This window comes from Phycodurus eques, chromosome 7, assembly GCF_024500275.1.
Source record: "Phycodurus eques isolate BA_2022a chromosome 7, UOR_Pequ_1.1, whole genome shotgun sequence".
NCBI lineage: Eukaryota > Metazoa > Chordata > Actinopteri > Syngnathiformes > Syngnathidae > Phycodurus > Phycodurus eques.
In genome coordinates, this window is record NC_084531.1 from 14344890 (window position 1) to 14367209 (window position 22320).

Below are 22320 nucleotides of genomic sequence, written 5' to 3' on the forward strand. Positions count from 1 at the left end.
CTATCCTTAATCACCTTTACCTGCTGCACATCCTTCCCATCTCTATCCCTATGTCTGGGAAACTAATATAGATCCTTTTCTCCTTATTTAGTGTCTAACCTGGCATACATGTCATCATATGCCTCTTGTTTGGCCTTTTCCACCTCTGCCTTTGCCCGATGTCGCATCTCAATGTATTCCTTTCACCTCTCCTCAGTCCTCTCAGTGTCCCACTTCTTCTTAGCTAACCTTTTTCCTTGTATGATTTCCTGTACTGTGAGGTTCCACCACCAAGTCTCCTTCTCTCATTTCATGCCAGAAGATACACCAAGTATCTCTGTCTGCCTCTCTGATCACCTTGGCTTCAGTGGTCCAGTCTTCTGGAAGCTCCTCCCGTGCACCGAGAGCCTGTCTCGTCCCTTCCCGAAAAGCTGCACAACACTCGTCCTGTCTCAGCTTCCACCACATGGTTCTCTGCTCTGCCTTTGTCTTCCTAATCTTCCTCCCCACCACCAGAGGCATCTTACACAGCACCATCCTATGCTGTCTAGCCACACTCTCCCCTACAACTACCTTACAGTCGGTAACCTCCTTCATATTATATCGTCTGCACAAGATGTAATCCACCTGCGTGCTTCTACCTCCACTCTTGTAGGTCACCCTATGTTCGTGCCTCTTCTGGAAAAAAGTGTTCATTACAGCCATTTGCATCCATTTTGCAACGTCTACCACCATCTGTCCCTCCAAGTTCCTTTCCTGGATGCCGTACTTACCCATCACTTCTTCATCACCCCTATTTCCTTCACCAACATGTCCATTACAATCTGCACCAATCACGACTCTCTCTCTGTCTGGGATGCTCAGAACTACTTCGTCTAGCTCCTTCCAGAATTTCTCTTTCACCTCTAGGTCACATTCTACCTGTGGAGCATAGCCGCAAATCACATTATACATAACACCCTCAATTTCAAGTTTCAGCCTCATCACTCGATCTGATACTCTTTTCACCTCCAAGACATTCTTAGCCAACTCTTATTTTAAAATAACCCCAACTCCATTTCTCTTCCCATCTACACCATGGTAAAATAATTTAAACCCTGCCCCTAAACATCTAGCCTTACTGCCTTTCCACCTGGTCTCCTGGACACACAATATATCAACCTAATCATCATGTCAACCATAGTCCCAACATTCAAAGTCCCCACATTCAGTTCTAGGCTCGGTGCTTTCCACTTCTTTTTCTGAAGAAGAACCCGCTTTCCACCTGTTCTTCTTCTGTACTGTACACTAATTGATATCTGCATATAAGCAAAATGTATTTTCACATTAACAGTCTGACTCAAACCTAACATTTTTCCTCTATACTTTACTAGTCAATCCAATTTGGTTTGGTGAATTGCTTTTTTACGCTTGCACCACTTTTATTTTTAAAATTGTCATGGCAACATATTTTGGTCCTCAAATCAACTCCTTGCACATCTAACTATTTTATTTTGGTCTGAAGCAGCGCTAACTCTCACAGTAAAGACAAGTGACGATGATCTTACTGCTTTAAGGTATTGGTACTGTGTTGCTATCCTTTAGCGAACAGCTTTTGTGCACTTGCATGGCCTTGGAAAATGACATTTTGCACTGCATGAACTTCTGGGCCTTGTGAGGAAAGACAATGGGACACAGGAGAATTTAAATAACTAATGATTGCTTTAACTTTAAGTGCAAATGCAGCTTTTGTGTCCAATACTTAATACTAAGGGTAACATGAGTGTAGATCCCTCCTTGAGGAAGAGAAATTTATTCCACCTGTACCCCACTTCTGATCAGTGCAGCAATAACTCTCTATCCAGACTCCAAACAGTTTACAAGCGTTTTTCTCACTTTTTAATAACTCTTTATTTTATAAGCATTAGTTAATATTCAACAGGTCTGAGGACTTGGCACCCTCTGTTATTGGGTCTGGACAGTCCCCAATATCTTGACAAATCCCTCTGAGTGTGTGTTTTGTGTGTGTGATATTATTTTTTTTAAAAAAGGGAACGGTGCATGACAGGCAAACTAATTGAAATCAAACAAGGGAAGAGAAGATACCTGACCACACATCCGGAACAACAATTACTGGTGTGAAGGTTGAAAGTGACTTGAAGGTACAAATGTGATGTCTACAAGTTCAGAAGGCAGTAAACAAGCTCTTCCTTTCTCGTATTTCTTATTGTCATTGCATACTTGTCTAGAGTCACATCGCTAAAGTGCCAGAGGTGTACAGACAGCCGAATGAAGGGTATCACTTCAGAATGCTCCTGTGGGCAAGCGATGACAGATGGCTGGAGCAGTGGCCTGGCAGCTGAGAGCAGAGAGGAAAGAGCATAAGAAGACCTCATTTGGAGCCGAGGAGATGGTGATGGATAAACAAATACATCAGTGGGGCATTATAATCAATCCTCCTGGCTCACCATCAAGTCCTGAATTAGGACATTGTATGCCTAATAAATTACAGCCAAAACCCTGAGGTCGAATGAGCATTTTCCTGAACAAATATGCTTCTGAAGTTGCACGCAAGCATTTAAAGCAGGGGCGGGGAAAATATGGCCCATGGGTCAGAGACGCCTCGCTCTGTTCTTTAATCCACAGATTTACATTATCAAGAATACAGCAATATAAAAATATAGTAACAATATCAAAAGATCTCATTAAAAAACTGGTAAGTTGATTTATTGTAAAACAAAAAATATATATGTCAGGAAAATAAACAAATTTACAAACACACTACTGTTTAAAACAGCAGATGTCTTAGAATGTCCTCATTTATAAAAAAAAAAAAAAAAAAAGAACTGCGCTTTTTTTTTTAACCACATCAACAAAATCTAGACCAGGGGGTCACTGAACTTTTAGAAACTGAGAGCTACTTCTTGGGTACTGATTAATGCAAAGAGCTACCAGTTTGATCCATGCATCCAAAATAACAAATGTGCTCAAAATACCTTCAATAATGTTATTATTAATAAAAATGATATTCATCTATGCAAAGACACTGATCACATTAATGACTTCTCACAACTGCAAGCAACAATGGGTTAACAAGGTAGGCAATAAATGTCAATACGCAACACTAAGTCAAATCAAATCCAAAAGGGATTAAAGCACAATAGGCACAACAACAGCCAGATTTTAAATTCAAATGTGGCAATTGAGTACAGAAATATGCCTACCCCTGTCTAGAAGATTAACTCCAAAAGTATGTTTCGCTTTTTCTTTGTTTTTTTTTGTGTGTATGTGTTATGCCATCAGAGAAGCGTACCAGTGATGGGAAAGAGGTAAAACGTGATAAGCATAGAACAGGAAATCATACTTGTTGAAGCATAGAAAAGTACACATCTCTGACCTAGATGGTCAGTACAATAAGCAACAAAAATCAATAAAGAATGTAACGTGCACAACTCCTAGGGGTAACATGTAACAATGTTAAGAGACTGACCTCCCAGGCAAAGGCATAGTTATCATATCTAACACGGCAGTTAAAATGTCTTCAGCAAATCTCCCTTCCCCTTCATTCAGCCTATGTTATCAAAGCATGAGTAACTTCACTTTAACTTAATTTTAGAATTACAACACAGGGGTCTTCATCTATATTTTTATAAGCTAAGAATGTAAAATTGATAAGACAATGCATGTGCCTTTAATTAAGCTTAAACGATGGCGTCAATTGTACGCAAGACTATTTCAATTAAAATTGATTCCTAAGGGCGGAAAACTGAGAAATCAGAAAAAATAAATTGAAAGAAAACATTGCGGTCTACTTTAGAGGTGCCACTGTAATGAATGGTAATGCACACATTACATGAAGTGATTATTTGTGTGCATGATACCTGTGCTCCCAGCTTAGAGAGGTAGCGGTTGCGTAAACCAAAAGCAGACATAGGTGACAGTCTAGCCAGGTCGCCCTCTGTCAGATGACTGGGCTGCCTCTTGTTTCTATACCAACGACAAAGTTAACACTTTTAGCACCTCAACAAACGCAAATAAGCACATAAACTTCCAGTGAGATGGAAATAAAAATCTACAGTGGTGTTCAGAAAATTGTTTAATTCAAAAATGGTACTTGGTTTGACACAAATAACTAGTGATTGTTCAAGTGGTTGATAGCGTTTTTGACAGTACTACTTGCCTGTAGTGCAATCACTCTCAAACAAAAAAGTCAATTATTTCATTCAGCTCACAACTTGAACTTAATGAATAAACTGTCCTCAAAAGGACACATTAATAACATTTCTTAAAAATATTAAATATCATTGAGTGGTTATAAATGCGAAAAAAAGTACTAATGAATCCCCAAACCAGTGAGGAGTAGTCACCATGTAATTGCTTTATCTAAGACTTAAAGAGCAATGTCCTTTTAAAGCAGCCACCATTAATGTTCCACAGTACGAATGATTAAAAATATCAAGTCTGTCTGCTTGGAGAGAATCCAGCAATTATTACAAATAAATGATATGTACAAAAGACAAGCACAACATTCAAATATATTTTGAAAAATGACTCTCCAGATGAAAAGGTAATTAGGTATCTTGGGCTGCGAGGTTCCTCTCCGTTCCAATACTAAAAAGGCTTTAAAATGGAAATAGAAATTTCTTCTTCAACAGAAGAAAAATAAACCAGATGTTATGTCCAGACAGTCAGTTGTGGTGGGGAAGTGCCACAGATGACAGCACTGGGCGGAGTCACAAGTTCCGCAATACCGCCCACAAGGCCCACGACTGACAGCTGAGAGGTGGACGGTGCGGCTTGTCCCTCTGTACGCCCAGGACCGTGAGCAATCCCTCATCATCATCATCATCAACAACATCATCATCATCTGGAAAATAGTAATTACAGCACGGAGCCGCATTAGTCAGACATAAAGTAGAAGACAACAAAGATAAACAGATGTGACCCACTGGTAAGACACCGGGCAAAGAATTAGGACAAAAGTAAACTGCATAGATCATTTTACACTTGAGACTATTTGAGTCCCAGGATGCACATGTCATGGTAACAATGAGCCCTACCCGGGAAACAAGGAGTGCCTGCAACTTATCACGGAATACAGACACAGCAATCCTCCGCTATATCTCAGTTCTTGCTTCGCGGTCCCATTATATTGCCGATTTTTACAGTTGTTACTCTATTTTTTGTATACTTTTTGTACAATATTTTTGCTATCCATTGCTCATGCTCTCTCTCAGTATATTATACTGTACCTATAATGAAAATTACAGGCCTCTCTCATCTTTTTAAGTGGGAGAACTTGCACAATTGGTGGCTGACTAAATACTTTTTTGCCCCACTGTATGTGTTTCCGCCTGTCACGATAGCAGATTTTTTTAGGATGATATATTTTCCCAAAAACTATCACGACAAACTACAATATTGTAGATGGTTGCTATGCCACTGATATAATAATAAGCAAAATAATTCAAGTACATACTTTTTAAGAACAATTAACTTTTATTATAATTATAATATAATATAATTATAATTCTGAGAATAAAGAGCAGTGACATTGTAATGTAGAACAATAAATATTTTTATTTAGATCTTACATAAAAATATAAATAAAACATACTCATGCCCTGTTAAAATTTGCACTTCAACAAATATTAAAATTTGGCACAGAGGTATAAACATTATTCTTCATTATCATTCTGACAATTGTACCGGCATTACCAGATAACTAGCAACCCTTTATTTCTCAGTGACTGCTTTTGTCAATGTCTTTATGTCTCAAAAGTATTCTCTGTCATTTGACAGTCTTTTGTCGTACTAGAGCGGCTCCAACTACCAGAGACAAATTCCTTGTGTGTTTTTTGGACATACTTGGCAAATAAAGATGATTCTAATTCTGATTTAAGACATGCAAAAGGAATCTAAATATTAAAGACATGCAAAAGGAATACAAGCCCAGTAGGGCTCTGAGATCTGCAGAGTCACAGATAACGGCACAGAGATTCCAAAGCAAACACAGTGAAGCAGCTTATCACTGCTGTGCTGCATGCAAATGGAATCAGTTGCCAATAGAATTGAAGTCCAGGTTAAAATGGCAGAAACGTTAATACGAAGCAGGGTTATCGTTATTTATAACATGTTGTAAGGCGCCAAACTTTGGGCGCATTCTGACAAGCACTCCAAGGACGCTCTGCAACACTCCGGACCGTTCTGAAACCCAGAGCGTTGTTAGAATGTGTTGTTCAGTTACTCAGCATGCCACACTCTGGGAATGCCGGAGTGCACTCTGGTCACTCTGACTGGGGAGACAGAGTCTCAGAGCTTTAGGCACGGAAGTTGTTCATGCAAGTCAATCATTCGTAAATTCAAAGAAAGGGAGCACGCTCTGCCTCTCGGAACACGTGCACTCTAAAGGCCTCTTTATCCTCCCGCGGTCGCGCGATGCCCGCATTGCATCACGTGCCCGATGAATTGCCCCACGCGGCCCCTCTGCGTAGCTTGACGCGCACACGGCAAAAATTTTTCTTGCGGGTCGAACGCCGCGGAGATAATCTCTCGTGATTGGTCCGTTTTGGTCACATGCTGTTACATACCATCAACGACGCCGCCTTCTTGATCGATTTTGCAGCGTAATTAAACGTATCATCTGGTCATCTAGGTCCATTTGTTCAAGCAGACACTGTTCTACGGTCGCCATTGTTGTTGCTTTGTTCCTTGTCACTGAAAGGAAAGTAAAAACGGCTACCGGAAATTGCCAAAAAAATGCAGAGGAAACTCCACCCTGTGGTGTCCTAGCCAATACCAGCCATCGCGACACCCCCAACTTGGAGGTGAACTGCAGTACATTTGCAAAACTGCGTGCTTGAGTTGCGCTCGAGTATAAAGGCAAACTACGCGCGGGACACCCGCAGTGACGTCAGCGCGGTTGCCGTCCACGTGAGTATAAAGAAGCCTTAAGAGTAGAGTAAGGTGTCAGACTGGATTTCCAAATGCACTCTTAAATTCATCTGTAAGATTGTTTACGTGCTTAGGCAGGTGCTGCCGCTTTGGTAAGTCCAAATGTCCAAATGGGCTCAGCAGTTGACTTTTGAGAAGACACTTACGACCTTTTTGGAAACAGGCCACTATTTCAGGAAATACAATGAAAACTAAAACCAGGCTCTTTTACTGCAAGGCTAATTTTACACATTCGTAAAACTAGCCTCTTGTATTGCTTGGTAAACTCTAGCACTCTTAAATCTAGCCTGTTGTATCGCTAAGGTAATCTTTAGAATTTTCCACGAGACCGACATGTATTGCCTTAAGTTTAGCGTTCCTAAAATTAGCCTCTTGCATTGCTAGGCTAATCTTTAGCATTTTAAGACTCATCTCTTGTATTACTAGGCTCATCTTTAAAATTCCTAGAGTAGGCTATTGTATTGTTAGGCTAAACTTTAGCTTTCCTAAATGAGCATCTACTATTGCTTGGCTAATTTTTAGCATTCCTAGAGTCGCTTATTGTATTGCTAGGCTAATCTTTCTCATTTCTAAACTAGCCTCTTGTATTGCAACCAGATTTTTTTTAGCATTCTAGACTAGCCTCTTTCATTGCTAGGCTAATGTTTCCGATTCCTAAATTAGCCTTTTGTATTGCTAGGCTAAGCTTTAGTATTCATAGACTCGCCTCAACTTGAGTACGCCTGTTTTTATCTAATGGGAAAAAAAGAGGGGAAAAAATATAGGACGCTAATAATGCTATTTTTTGCCTGACATTGAAAGCAATATTAATAAAACAATACAGCATTCTAATATTGTGGTTATAACGTGCAGTAGTGTACATCTACATTATACCTTACTGAGAGGTCATTCTAGTATTTTCATTACATTTATCAGAGCGACAAGAAACAGTCTTAAAAGTGACTAATCTTTGTAGAGGTTCTTCAATTAGAGCTCACTGTGCTGTACCTAATGAAGTGGCTGGCGAGTGTAGATGTGCCAGTAGACAAAATAGTCGATTCAGCTCAGGGTAAAAACTACATTGTAGATCTCAGAAGAGCCGCAAAATATGCATGAGCCACTTGATTAGACGAGTGGGTTGTTCATTACATTTCTAAGACGCCTGTGAGTGGGTGGAAAAGCGGCGACGACAGCGGGTGAAGAGCGGCAGCCACTCACTCGGCATCTGAAGTGGCTTCTTTCAGGAGTTTGGCTCTGGCTGCGGCTGACCGGTTCAAATCCCCTCCTGGAGAGAGAGGAAAAACCGGGGAGATGGAAGTAATTAAGCGGGGAGGTAGAAGGGTGCGCTTCACCAGCACGGATAAGATATACTCTTACCTCTTAGAAAATCCACCAAGTACAGCATCACCACCGCCATCAATGCAACTGCAAGACAAGTGGGCACAAATTTGGAAAAAATCTCTTAAGACTGATAATAATAATAAAAAAAAAAATTAAATAAAAATTAGTTTCAGAGTTGAAAAAAGGAAAGAGACTGACTGCAGATGGAGGAACAAAAAAAGACTTCCAGAAACAGGTATCCTTTGGTGTCGAGGATGGTTCCTGCTGCCATGGCAATGAGCGCGAGTCCAAGGTTCTGAATGGACTGCATGCTATAGGGAGGAATATCACAATCAATGAATCAAAGAAAGCAACAGTTAATTTGAAGGAGAATAAGTAGAAGGATTTGTACAAGCCATAAGCCGTCCCCAGTTGGTGCTCAGGTACCACGAAGGCCACCATAGGCCACAGAGCGCATGCCAATAGGGAGTAGGACACCCCCAGCAGTGACTGGAAGACACAACGATGTTAGGTAATATACTATACAGGGATGTCCCCCAATTATTTCCAATAAGTGGGGTTCTGTTTGATGTATTTTTTGTGTGCAGTTAAACAAATTTAGGACTTTTTTTAAAATTATTTTTTATTGTAAATCTTTCAGCATTTCCTTAATTTATCATTCAGTAATCTTAGGGAACCAGCACGGTGGATGACTGGTTAGCACATCTCCCTCACAGTTCTTGGCACCGGGGTTCAAATCCCGACCCCACCTGTGTGGAGTTTGCTAACCAGTCAACCACATGCCACCATATATATCATGTTACTAAATAAAATTTTAATTCTTGAGGCAGAAAGGGGAGTCAAGATTTTGAAACGCAGTACTACAATAAGATTCCCTGAACCTAATGTTACGTAAGTCCATGACTGCCTCAATTACAAGAGTAGTGTCGGAAAATGAATTTTACAGTATACCATGCCAATCCATGGGTTCCAGAAGGTGAAGGCCAGCATCATGTGAGAGGCGAGTGTGGTGCACACAGCGCACATCACCCAAATCACATTCCTCCCCATCTTGTCTACCACGAAGCCCAAAATAGGAGACGCCGGAGCTGAGACGACGTAAACAATGCTAAGGGAGACAGAAGCACACATGAAGATGGGTTACACTATAATAAATCAGACCCTTTGCTGTGACACTCATCTATTTAACTCAGGTGCTATCTATTTCTTCTGATCATCCTTGAGATGGTTCTACACCTTCATTGGAGTTCAGCTGTGTTTGATTATACTGATTGCACTTGATTAGGTAAGCCTCACACGTCTATACCTTACAGCTCACAGTGCATGTCAGAGCAAATGACAATCATGAGGTCAAAGGAACTGCCTGAAGAGCTCAGAGACAGATTGTCGCAAGGCGCAGATCTGGCCAAGGTTACAAAATAATTTCTGCTGTACTTAAGGTTCCTAAGAGCACAGTGGCCTCCATAATCCTTAAATGGAAGACGTTTGGGACGACCAAAACCCTTCCTAGTGCTGGCCGTCCAGCCAAACTGACCAATCGGGGGAGAAGAGCTTTGGTGAGAGAGGTACAGAAGAACCCAAAGATCACTGTGGCTGAGCTCCAGAGATGCAGTCGGGAGATGGGAGAAAGTTCTAGAAAGTCAACCATCACTCCAGCCCTCCACCAGTCGGGGCTTTATGGCAGAGTGGCCCAACGGAAGCCTCTCCTCATTGCAAGACACGTGAAACCCCGCATGGAGTTGGGGTTTTTTTTTTTTTTTTTTTTTTTTTTTAAAAAGCTAACACCTGAAGGACTCCAATATGGTGAGAAATAAGATTCTCTGGTCTGATGAGACCAAGATAGAACTTTTGGGCCTTAATTCTAAGCAGTATGTGTGGAGAAAACCAGGCACTGCTCATCACCTGTCCAATACAGTCCCAACAGTGAACCATGGTGGTGGCAGCATCATGCTGTGGGGGTGTTTTGCAACTGCATTGACAGGACGACTGGTTGCAATTGAAGGAAAAATGAATGTGGCCAAGTACAGGGATATCCTGGACAAAAACCTTCTCCAGAGTTCTCAGGACCTCAGACTGGGCCCAAGGTTCACCTGCCAACAAGACAATGACCCAAAGCGCACAGCTTAAACAACGAAGGAGTGGCGTCAGAACAACTCCGTGACTGTTCTTGAATGGCACGGCCAGAGCCCTGACTTAAACCCAATGGAGCATCTCTGGAGGCACCTGAAAATGGCTGTCCACCAAAGTTCACCATCCAACCTGACAGAACTGGAGAGGATCTGCAAGGCGGAATGGCAGATGATCCCCAAATCCAGGTGTGAAAAACTTGTTGATTCATTCCCCAAAAGACTCATGGCTGTATTAGCTCAAAAGGGTGCTTTTACTCGATACTGAGCAAAGGGTCTGAATACTTATGGCTGTGTGATATTTCAGTTTTTCTTTTTTAATAAATAAACATGGGGTGCTGTGTGTACATTAATGAGGAAAAATAAATGAACTTAAATGATTGTAGCAAATGGCTGCAATCTAACAAAGAGTGAAAGATTTAAGGGGTTTGAATACTTTCCGTACCCACTGTACTCGAAAGCATTTGGGCTTTGTCACTGTTTTTAAAGCAGATGCCATACTGTCCATTTGCATGAGTCTACCTGTTTTTTAAGTCGACTTAGCGTTATTACAGTTATTCGATTTTTTTTCCCCCAGCCCTAATTGCATCTGATGTAAATTACCTGTTAACAGCTCTCGCTTCGGCAGGGGAAAAGTTGAACTTCTCAATGAAGAAGACCCTGGAAATAAAGAAGACAAGATGACGGTGTTGCCCAGCACTTACACTTTCATGTCAGACTTCTAGTCTGACTTCTAGTCTGACATCCATCATTTAGACTGAAATGTATGTGACATCTATAAAACTACTTACTTTGGGAGCACAGTGGAGTGGAGTGGAGATACTACATCTGTCGCTAAGTGATTTGCGAGTGTCTTCCAGGTTGCGACAACGTCAATTGATTTGTCTACTGACCGAGCCATTTTGAAAACCACTTTCTATTTCTGACCCCACCCACCTCCTTCTCCCTCTGTGCCTTGATGATAATAATGCATTTTTCTACTAAAACTTACCGCAGACAAGGACTTTGTGCTCATTCAATGAGGGTCTCTATTTTACTCCTTGCTTGCCCTTCAAATATAAGGACGTCGCCATTAGGAGTTGAATTCTGTTCCTCGTTCACTCAAGGACAATAAATATGTTTTCAACAGATACCTAAGATGCTTAGTGCTCCCCATAAAAAAATACTATTGCAAATTATGTGCATTATTATAGCATCTGTAAACTTAATAAAAGACACTAATGAGACATAAAATAGTCTAATTCAAAATTCAGTTGGACATTTCCGAAGACAAAAGCACAGCTCTCCTGAGCTAGAGAAGAGTGGAAATGATAAACAAAAACTTCAAAATTTATAGGTCTCTACTACACAAAAGACAGTCACTGGCAAGATACACAACCCAATGTGATAAAGATGACAAACATGATAAAAAAAAAAAAGGGAAAACAGAAACACCAATAGATTTTCCCTCCAAGATTCTAATTAAAATAGTACAATGCTACGTAAATACATACTATTAATTTTTTTTTGCATGAATATTGTGATTTTAAAAATATATATTGAAATAAATTTTAAAAACCTGAAAAAATACGCTTGTCTATTCCAACCTAGCTAATACAGCTGGGCAATATGGTCTTTAAAAAAGACTGGACTGTCTGTTAATTGGCTAACTGTGAGCTAGTTTGTTCGTTGAGTGACTGGGAGTCAGCTGTTGGACATAGTTACGAGTGTATTAATGTGCTTATATGCATTTATTTTGTTCAATAAAGTGATTGAAAGTGAACCAGCGACTGTGTCTATCCTTGACCACTTGCAGGGTTACAACTTACGTTCTAACTTGGGGTGGGAGGCTATATTAAACTAGCTAATGATGTTTACGTTGGCGGCAGGGTGATCGACTGGTTAGCCCATCAGCCTCACAGTTCTGAGGACCCAGGTTCAAATCCGACCTTGCCTCTGTGGAGTTTGCATGTTCTCCCCGTGCTTGTGTGGGTTTTCTCCAGGTACTCCGGTTTCCTCCCACATCACAAAAACATGCATGGTAGGTTAATTGAAGATTCTAAATTGTCTGTATGTGTGAATGTGAGTGTGAATGGTTGTTTGTTTATACAGTATGTGCCCTGCGATTGGCTGGCGGTCAGTTCAGGGTGTACCCAACTTCTCGCCCAAAGAACTGGGATAGGCTCCAGCACACCCGCCACCCTCGTGCGAATGAATGTTTACGTTAGCTAGTATCGGTAACCATAGATGTGGTGTTATGTAAGCCAGTTCTGCTTTGTAGGAGACACATTTGAACTTGTCGTTTACGGACTGTTTCCTCCTTGCTCACCTCCATCGCGGCAACTCACTTTATTTTTTCTACACAGAGTTGTGCGTGCACCCGCAATAACATTAGTCCGTGTGGAAAAATGAGCTCTCCGAAGTGTTGAGGCAGAGATTTTGTGTCAACCTTTTTTTTTTTTTTTTTTTTTTTTTAATCGAATTATTTTAGTTATTTGATTAATTGTTTCAGCCCTAAATCACTATGAGAAGATGCATTCACTTGCTGATAATAGAGATAATCATATAAACATACTGTAATACCAAAATGTGGGGAAGGGATGAAAACCACAGGCTAATGTGTTGTGATTCTCAATGGGGAATTCTATTTTTGCGCAAGTAGCACCAGAGACCATTGCAAAGCTGACTTGATTTTAGAACAATTTCAGGAAATTGAGGGAAGATAAACACATAAAAAAAGAACACACACATTAAAACATTCAAAGTGATTTCTGGTTGACTGAGGAGGCACTTGTGTAATACTCACTGTCCCAGTCCAATAAAGGGGAAGATGGCCACGTAGTAGCTCACGCAAATGATGAAGATGATCCACAGGGGCAAGGGGAAGTCTTTCACATCAGTCAGTTGAATTACCTCGCCTGACAGTCAAGATACAAAAAAAGCACTGAAGCAGAACCTAATGAAAAAAGTCATAAATAAGTTACAGCAGTGTTTTTGTTCCTGTTTTGTTTTTTAACAAAGCACATGAATTGAAGTCTGAACTATTATACCTATTGGACAGCAAAAAAAAACAAAAAACTACTGGTACTACCAGTAGTTCTTTTACTTTAGCTACCACTGGTAGTGTAAAGCTGTTGAAACTTGGGTGTCAAAATGCTGAATGAACAAGGCATAGTGAGAGTGCTTTACCGGTTTTGCCCTGCTCCTTTTGAAGGATTTTCTCCGCTCTTTTGTCAAGGAATGCCAGCACCAAAGCGCAGATTAGCGAGAATATGCAGGTTACAGCAGCTGAGGAGAGAATACAAGATTAAACTCATTTATGGTAATTGATGGAAAAACTAATGGAAAAGATGTCAAGATACAATCACAGCTGAATTTCATTTACCACATGACAAGAGCTATGATATTGAAGAACAAGATGTCAGCTAAGAGCTAAAGATACAAAAAAGCGAGGGCCATAAAGTCAATAAAAGCATCAAATGCATTTTCATTTGTGGAGGCAGCATTTCATTACCAAACTGCTGAATTACACTTGTCCTTTTTTTTCTTTTCTCCTGTTCGGCTGTTAGGTCAAGTAGAATGGAAAATATGTTACCCTTTCATGCCGGAACAGTTTTACTGTGTCACAGTGGAGTTTTTAACCTTCCGCTGTGGTATAATAATTGAGCTTTATTGAGAATCAGACTTGATCAGGGGTCCAACCGAGAGCAGCCCGGCGGAGGGGACACGTCCCACACCGAGGGACCCAGGGCGGTCCGCCGGCCCCACCGAGGCGCCCCGACAACCAGCCACCCAGTGGGGGCCGCAGGGACCCAATGCCACCCCCTCAGCCAACACCCCCACCCCACCCAGCGCCCTGCCACTCCACCCCCAGGGATGGCACTTGTCAATAAGTGTACAGATCCATGTATGTGGCACATACAGCAGACGCATCGCTAAACATAATCTCTTATTAAGGGAAAATGCCCAAAAAATAACTTCAATGTATATAACCGATTAATTGTTCCTTTTTTATATATCCCTATCATTGGATTTTGACTGTTAAAAACAAATTATGAGAATTGCATTACATTTCATCTTCAGCTGATGTCATCCACATGATGATATTATAAGGTAAACACAAATGACAACACTTTTTTTTAGCTGACAGCCAATTATGCTCTACAAAATGAATGATGAACTCCGCTCAGGTGAGTTGAGGCAGCAGCCCATCCGGCAAGCAAGTTTCTCAAGTCCCATCGCCGGGCCCAGACATCAAGTGCATGCGAAAACTCCCCCGGTTCGACCAGCAGGGAGGTTTAGCACAGCGGCTGAAGTGCAGCGCACCAATGAGACGCATCCCCGGCCTGGTCTTGCTCCACCCTTCAAGCTCCTGGTTGATCCTGCCAGTAGCCTATCTATATTCAGTACTGTAATCTCAAAGACTACGCCTTGCAAGTCCCATTTGCAAGACATAATGGGATTATCAAGTATTTGTACTTTGTATTGGCAAGGACTCAAATGTATTCAAAAGTGCTACCCGTGCAGCAACCCTTATAAACATTCGAGTTTTTTTTTTTTTATTATTTGAATCATTTATGATGACGTCAATAATGTGTGGATTGTGAACAAAATGTAAATGGGAACGTCCTTGAAAAAAAGTGCAGACTCATCACAAAAAAAGTTATTACCAAAAGAAAAAGTACACCAACAAAGTGGACAAAGTTGCTGAGAAAGTTGTAATTTCCAAGTCACACCATTTTCAAAAACTGAAGCATATGAGCGAAGTGTTAAACATAAGTAGAAATGATACTTGCTATGACTGGTGTGACTCACGTGAATCAGCCTTTTGCACTTTCAGTTCTCCTTCCAGTGATAGTTTGCTGACATTGTTAGATGCAGGCAATGAAGGCTCGAGTAACTCTAGGACTATGTAACCAAAAGCCTGAATGTTTCATTTCACTTTGCTACTTTACCTATCATGAGCGAGCAGCCTAGCGTGATGTGACCGGGAGCGCTGACCAGGAGAGACACTTTGCTGTACACCCAGCCCATGATGTTCATGTTCACCGTGCTGCCCTGCAGACCACCGGAGTGTATGCATTCACGCATTAATTAGCTGCTTCTGAACACTAGTTGAGTGTTGTCCTTACCAGACGAGCCATGCTCAGTTGAAGACCAAACACCAGATTGAGCTCCTTCCCTTTAAACCAGTTGACTGCATATGTATTCTGGGCCACAGCCAGGGACTCCCCTCCAATTCTAGCCACAACAAACACAGCGTATAAAGACAGAGTACAGTGGGACCTCGATAAAACGGACCCCGATATAACGGCTATTGGATTAACAATGTGTCCAAAAATAGTTTCTATTTTTCACTTAAACTGTTGTTGACAAAGTCTGTTAGTTCCAGAAGTGGCCGCTGTTGTTTACTGGCACTGTGGCGCAACGCAGGCAGAGAATGGGACTGATGTATTTCCGGGTCACAGATATACAAAAAAAAATTAAAAATAAAATAGATACAATCCCAAAAGACATGCCTCCCTTGCCTGCTTGGCAGCCATGTTGAATGTAGGCCATTGACGTGGCAGCCATGTGATGATGCACGCAGAGGGAGGGAGGGAGGAAGGGAGAGCGAGAGAGTGAGACAGAGCAAACGAGAGAGAGACAGCGAAGAGAGAGAAAGCAAACGATATATTATATATATATATATATATATATATATATATATATATATATATATATTCATAAAATATACTGTATATTATATTTTGTACTGTATGGGTGCATCTGACCTAAAAAAAGTGCTTCAATGTAACGGAGAATCGGCGAAATCAGACGAATCCCCCGCCCCTATTAGTCCGTTATATTGAGGTTCCACTGTATTTTTCAATTGTACATCAGCTAAAAGTCAAAACATAATCACAATCATAAATCACTACCATAAATCACTTAAACCCTTAATCCCCCTACAAAAACAAAGACTAATATATCTATAATGTAATACTTTTCCTTGGTGGATTAAATTACAGCATTTAATAATAATGCTTAATGTCCCCACAATTTTAATAAAATATATCGATTCAAAAATGTATTTACCTCACAGGCTTAATTGAGTAGAATGTAACAAGGTATATTTATGTGCAAAAATATATATATATACATTCAATAAAGTAGGTATTTTAAGAAAAATAATTGCCTGTATTCATCTTTAACTTTTTACCAATAACATTTGCCAAGCTAAATCTCTACCCTTCTAATGTAGTGGTTTTTAAACTTTTTACACAGAGTAAACCTCGAAAAATACTTTGCTCTCAAAGTATGGCCAATATCACCAACATAAAAACACTCACGTGGTGGGCTTTATTGTTCATAAAAAATGAATCCGATGTTTTATTACATAAAAAGTATACTTATTCTTGTAAACCACAGTAACATGCAGAGTTTGAACATTAAACCTGAGCTTAAATGTAGGGGATAAAAAGTGTACTTAAGTAATTATGGTTTCATTTTCTCTTAATAGTATAGTTTGATTATGTATCCTGCATTATATTGTCTTGTAGATGTATTCTACTGCTTTTTTACATCTTGGCCAGGGGACTACAGATGAAAACTAGCCTTCTGGCTAATTCTGGCTTTTTTTAACCATGTGTACTTCATGTGTTTTATTTAATTGCATTGTCCCCTTTCAAAAATAAACTGAAACTGAAACTAATGATTTAATTAAAATATATTGCACATAATTAAATGAAAATTGTAATTAAATGTTTTTAAAAAAAAAAGTTCTTAAATATTAAATGCAAAGCTATTGTACTTCACTTAAAAGTGAAATACAACTGAACTGTACCTAAATTTACTTACAGTAAATGTGCAGTACAAAAAAAATATACTGTACCGGATTTCAAAATTTTGTTTAAACATGACGTATGCATTGCAAAAGGCTTTAGAGTAAATGGTAAAATGGTAAATGGACTGCACTTCTGTAGCGCTTTATCTACACTATCACAGTGCCCAAATAGCTTTACAAAGCCTCACATTCACCCATTCACACACACATTCATACACCAATGGGTGGCTGCTGCCATGCAAGGCGCTGCCAGGACCACTGGGCACAAATGAGGGTTAAGTGTCTTGCCCAAGGACACTTCGACATGCGGACAGTCTGAGCCGGGATTCGAACCAGCTCTACTGGACGACCTGCTCTACCTGCTGAGCCACAGCCACAGAGTAAATGTATATCAATATGGTTGATTGTATAAATTGTACACATTCTATTTGCATTCCACTAAAAATGAGCCTGCATACCACTGGTGGTACTCCTACCACACTTTTAGAGTCACAGCTCTAATGTATTATTAAACCCATTTTTGTTGCAGGCCATGTTGTAGTTTCCCTCAGAGGGCCGTTATGACTGTGAAACCATAAAAATGTTTAATCTCCTTATCAAATTACTACATATACACAAGACAAAGTTTTGGAATCAGAAGTCAAGGATAATAGTTCATTCAACTATTGTCAAGTTACAGGGGAGGGACAAAGAAAGAAGAAGAAGAGAGGAGAAAAAAAAAAAGAAAAAAAAGGGGGGTTTGGTGACCCAAAAAACTGATTGCAATATCTCAATGTTTTCATTTGTTACATATGACAGTTTTGGTACAAATTCTAGCAAGAAAAGTGGACGTTGCGGCACATGATTTACTTTTGCAGGTCACATAAAATGATGTGGTATGCCAGATCTGGTGACTGGCCCTTGAGTTTGACACCTGCGTTATACAAAATCGTTCTAATCTATAGCATGGATGGGAAAATCACTTTTTGGATTAATTGATTGTTGCTTATGATGTGAAATTGATTATTGATTCCTCTTCAGTTGAGACACAAAGATGTGCACTAATTTACTTTTAAAAACAGATCCTTTCCTTACCCAAATATAAAACGTCCGATTTCCATCAGCCAAAAATGATTTACCAAAGCTCCAGTGGCAAATATGACCTGCATGGATGGGGGAAAAAAAATAATAAATCAAAATTCAATGCATAGAGTTTTTGCCTGAGAATACAAGCTAGAAAATGAGAAAAACCTACCTGTCCAACACAAACAAACAGGGAAAAAATGATGGTTCCCAGCCTAAATAAGAAAAAAGACATGAAATCATGTGGAAGTACTGGTAGTTTTTTTTTATTTTTACATAATTGGTAGTCATGTAGCTGAAAACAACAACGCATTAAATGCTGATATTACCTGATGCCAAAGACTCTGTCAATGAGGAATCCCCCAAAAAAGCAGAGGATGACATTGGGCCACGAGTACCAGGCATAAAGCTGCATGAACTTGGCCGTGTTTAGGTTCAAATCCTTCACAAAACACAAGTTGATGCATTTTTACACACTATAAAGATGATTCTGATTCTGACAATTAAAATAGATAGCAGCGCTTTGTTTTAATTTTCCACCTTTGAATAAAACTAAAGAAGAGTTAACAGTTAAACCCGTTTTATTTTGCACCAACACTCATGTTAATTTATTTTGCAGTATTTGCACTTTTGTTACAAATTAATCCTAAACTCTAGAGTTTTTTGTGTTTTATTTTGGACTTTCTCTATTACAGAGTGAGTGTGCTGCCTTTTATCAGAAGAAGAAAAAAAAAAAAAAAAAAAGTTAAAATTTTTTTTGACTTTGCTAAAAATGATCTGTCATTCTGTTAATTGAAAATGTAAGTATCTTGTAAAGCACCAGACTATGTGACAAATGTTGCCCACTCGACATCCATTGCAGCATTGTCACCCTGGAAGGGGGATCCTCCACATCTGCGGTCCCTTCGCAAGGTTTATTTTTTTCCCAAATGGGGTTTGGCCCACGCCATTGGGAGGGTTTAGATTAGGGGATGTTGTCAATCATTGCCAACTGTGGGCCTGTGAAGCCCTTTGAGACTTTTTTGTGATTCAGGGCTATACAAATAAACTTGAAAAGTTCTAGTCGTATTGATACTTGGTCTCGGTAAGTACTCAAGAGTTGAGTCAAAAGGTCGTATCAAAGATCCCAAATTGACATGCTGGAAACTTTTAACCTAAGTTATCCAAGGTATGTCATCTAAATCACAAAGTGATATATTGTGGATATTTACCATGTCAAAACATTTACCACCATTAATGTGACCTATAAATTGTGCAACTCAATGAAATTTGGGCCATAACTCCAAAAGGTAGGTTTGGTGCAAACACCTTATCTCAGTTGTTTATTTTGACTTCCCCTCTCGAAAATATTTTAAAAATTCAATTGTCATATAAGTTATAGGCCACATTACTGGTGGATTGGTTTTGAAATGATTTATCATGGTCTAATTTTTTATGTCATAATGTAAAAACTAAATCCAACATCTACATCAACTTACATGCTGTACATATTACTCTGCAACAACAGACATGGAACAGAAAAAATCTATTTCACTCTTCACATCAGGCAAGAAAATAAAACAGTTTTTCTATTATTTCGGTGGAAGTTGACAACGACACAACTAAAGCAAACACCATAATAGGAGAAAACAAAATGGAATAATGCTTTGTTTAATGTCATTGGCATGTGCTTTTTCTTTTTTTTTTAGGAGAAACTTATCATAAATTCGATTTTTTGTATGGGGAGGGAAACGTGGTTTTTATTTTAAGGCATACCGAGCCCTAGCAAATTGTTTTAAATAAATTTCTATTGTGGAGTTGCACCTACCATAGATATATTGTTGTGGTTTGACTTTTAAAAATGATTTACTGGAGGCATGTGTTTTCAATGCAGGTAAATTGCGGTGTTGCTCTCATTTTACAACACCATATGGTATACTTTACCTGGAGGACTTGAGTCTGAAGGGAAGCTGGGTTGTCATAACAGAAATAGCTCCCTGGAATAAAATAACACAGGCACACGGTTTAAACATTTATTGTGTCGTTCGGAGAAGCTGAAAGTTCCTTTTTTTGTTTTGTCTTTTACATATACATGTACAGCAGTTAAAAGTTACTCCTAAACTCCACGTCGGCGCCTTTTCGTGCTTACCGAATCCGAGGAAACACATAAAAACCAGGATGACGACCCGGTGTAAGACGTGAGCCGGGTCGCAGATGGCGGGGAGCGATGTACCGGCACGGCCACTCGTCTCTCCGCCGGACAGGGAGTAATTATCCCCGGCCTCCGCCGCCAGCAGACTGTGATCCTCCTCGACGTCCGCCATGTTGGGATGGACGGAGGAAAAGTTGACGGAAGTGGAGAAGAGGCAGCCGGCATATCACGTGATCATCCACATGCACGTCACGTGACTGCATCAGCACGCACGAGACTGACAGGAAACCGGAGGTTTTAACAGGATAGGTCAGGGCATCGATAAGAACATAAGTAGATACAACATGTCCCTTTTGAACTGCATGTTTGCGGCGACGCTAAACTACGAGGGGCAAAGTCGTCTGCGCATTCCATGTAAGCAGAGGTGGCGGAACCGGGAGGCTTGGGGGGCACGTGCCTCCCCCCAGCCCCACCACCCCACACGCGCGCGCGCGCACACACACAACATTTGCCCTAAGTGGCCCTTTTTTACCCTAAGTGCCCCTATGTGTGCGGCAAAAAGTGCTCTCTGAGCAACAAGAAGTTCCCTATCCACATTAGTAAAATGACCTGTGTGTGTGTGTGTGTGTGTGGGGGGGGGTTAACGCATACCGTCAGCGCCTGTTGATGTTAGAGCAATGTTGATCAGGGAAAACTTACTGCAGCCTTTTGGGGGGAACAAGCCAGTGCAAACTGTAGCCCGGTCCCAACCCCGGATAAATGCTGAGAATTGCGTCAGGAAGGTCATCCGGCTAAAAACATGGCCAAACAATTAACCGTATGAGCGTTCATCCAACGAATTCCATACCGGATCAGTCGTGGCCGAAGTTAACAACGTCTGACACCGGCGTCATTGACCTACAGGGCGCCGGGGGAAATTCAGCTACTGTGGGTCAAAGACGAATGAGAGATGGAAAGCGGGTTCTTAGACAGAAGGAGAAGAGGAAAGCACAGAGCCTTGAACTGAATGTGGGGACTTTGAATGTTGGGACTATGACAGGAAAATCTCAGGAGTTGGTTGACATGATGATTCGGAGAAAGGTTGATATACCGTGTGTCCAGGAGACCAGGTGAAAAGACAATAAGGCTAGAAGTTTAGGGGCAGGTTTTAAATCATTTTACCAAGGTGTACATGGTTAGAGAAATGGAGTCGGGGTTATTTTAAAAGAAGAGTTGGCTAACAATGTCTCGGGGGTGAAAAGACATGTAATGGACATGTTGGTGAAGGAAACAGGGGTGATGAAGAAGTGATGGTAAGTTAGACATCCAGGAAAGGAACTTGGAGGGACAGATGGTGGTAGACTTTGCAAAAAAGGATTGAAATGGCAGTCGTGAACACTTTCTTCTAGAAGAGGCAGGAATATAGGGTGACCTACAAGAGCGGAGGTAGAAGCATGCAGGTGGCACATCTTGTGCAGACGATGTAATCTGAAGGAGGTTACTGACAGTAAGGTAGTGGTAGGGGAGAGTGTGGCTAAACAGCATCGGATGGTGGTGTGTAATATGACTCTGGTGGTGGGGAGGAAGACTAAGAAGACAAAGGCAGAGCAGAGAACCATGTGGTGGAAACTGAGAAAGGAAGAGTGTTGTGTGGCTTTTCGAGAAGAGGTGAAACAGGCTCTCGGTGGACAGGAGGAGCTTCCAAAAGACTGGACCACGAGAGCCAAGCTGATCAGAGAGAAAGGCAAGAGAGTAATTGGTGTATATTCTGGTAGGAAAGGGGAGAAGGAGATTTGGTGGTGGAACCCTAACCCTAACCATAAAGAAATTAATGATGGTTGTTTTTCAGTCATCAGTCATATTATAAAAAAAACTATATTTCACAAATTCTGCCAGGGTATGTAAACTTATGAGCATAAATGTACATATACGCAGTCATACCCTGTCATATTGGAATGAAAGTGTAGGCTACACTTTTTTTGGCG

General features: G+C 40.6%; 1 protein-coding gene across 4 annotated transcripts; it reads right to left on the reverse strand.

Moving 5' to 3' along the window:
• Positions 1-1855: 1855 nt before the first annotated feature.
• mfsd1 (major facilitator superfamily domain containing 1) lies at positions 1856-20545 on the reverse strand. 4 transcript variants are annotated; one of them, XM_061682175.1, is made up of 17 exons: positions 20354-20545; positions 20149-20201; positions 18555-18667; positions 18398-18440; positions 18238-18305; positions 15470-15578; positions 15293-15395; positions 13527-13625; positions 13144-13255; positions 10962-11018; positions 9184-9340; positions 8624-8721; positions 8431-8543; positions 8269-8316; positions 8110-8176; positions 3840-3945; positions 1856-2317 (listed from the first exon to the last, which is right to left on the reverse strand). In XM_061682175.1, the coding sequence occupies exons 1-17, from the start codon at positions 20526-20528 to the stop codon at positions 2258-2260; spliced, it is 1581 nt and encodes a 526-aa protein (XP_061538159.1). In that variant the 5' UTR covers positions 20529-20545; the 3' UTR covers positions 1856-2257. The 4 variants fall into 4 exon arrangements, 2 of the variants coding, with proteins under 2 accessions (XP_061538159.1, XP_061538160.1); XR_009768939.1 differs by lacking the exons at positions 1856-2317; positions 3840-3945 and adding exons at positions 4042-4825; positions 6549-6675; XR_009768940.1 differs by lacking the exons at positions 1856-2317; positions 3840-3945 and adding an exon at positions 4042-4825 and having other exon boundaries at positions 8041-8176.
• Between the last annotated feature and the right edge of the window lie 1775 nt (positions 20546-22320).

Bases quoted from the DNA above. Each gene is read 5' to 3' on its own strand.
- mfsd1 (XM_061682175.1), bottom strand. From the start codon at position 20,528: ATGGCGGACGTCGAGGAGGATCACAGTCTGCTGGCGGCGGAGGCCGGG. The intron at 15,579-18,237 runs GTAAGGAAAGGA...TGTTGTGGCTAG, and splicing joins ATCGGACGTTTTATATTTGG to AATTGGAGGGGAGTCCCTGG. The intron at 8,722-9,183 runs GTATACTGTAAA...TGTGTCTTCCAG, and splicing joins GGAACCCATGGATTGGCATG to TCACTGCTGGGGGTGTCCTA.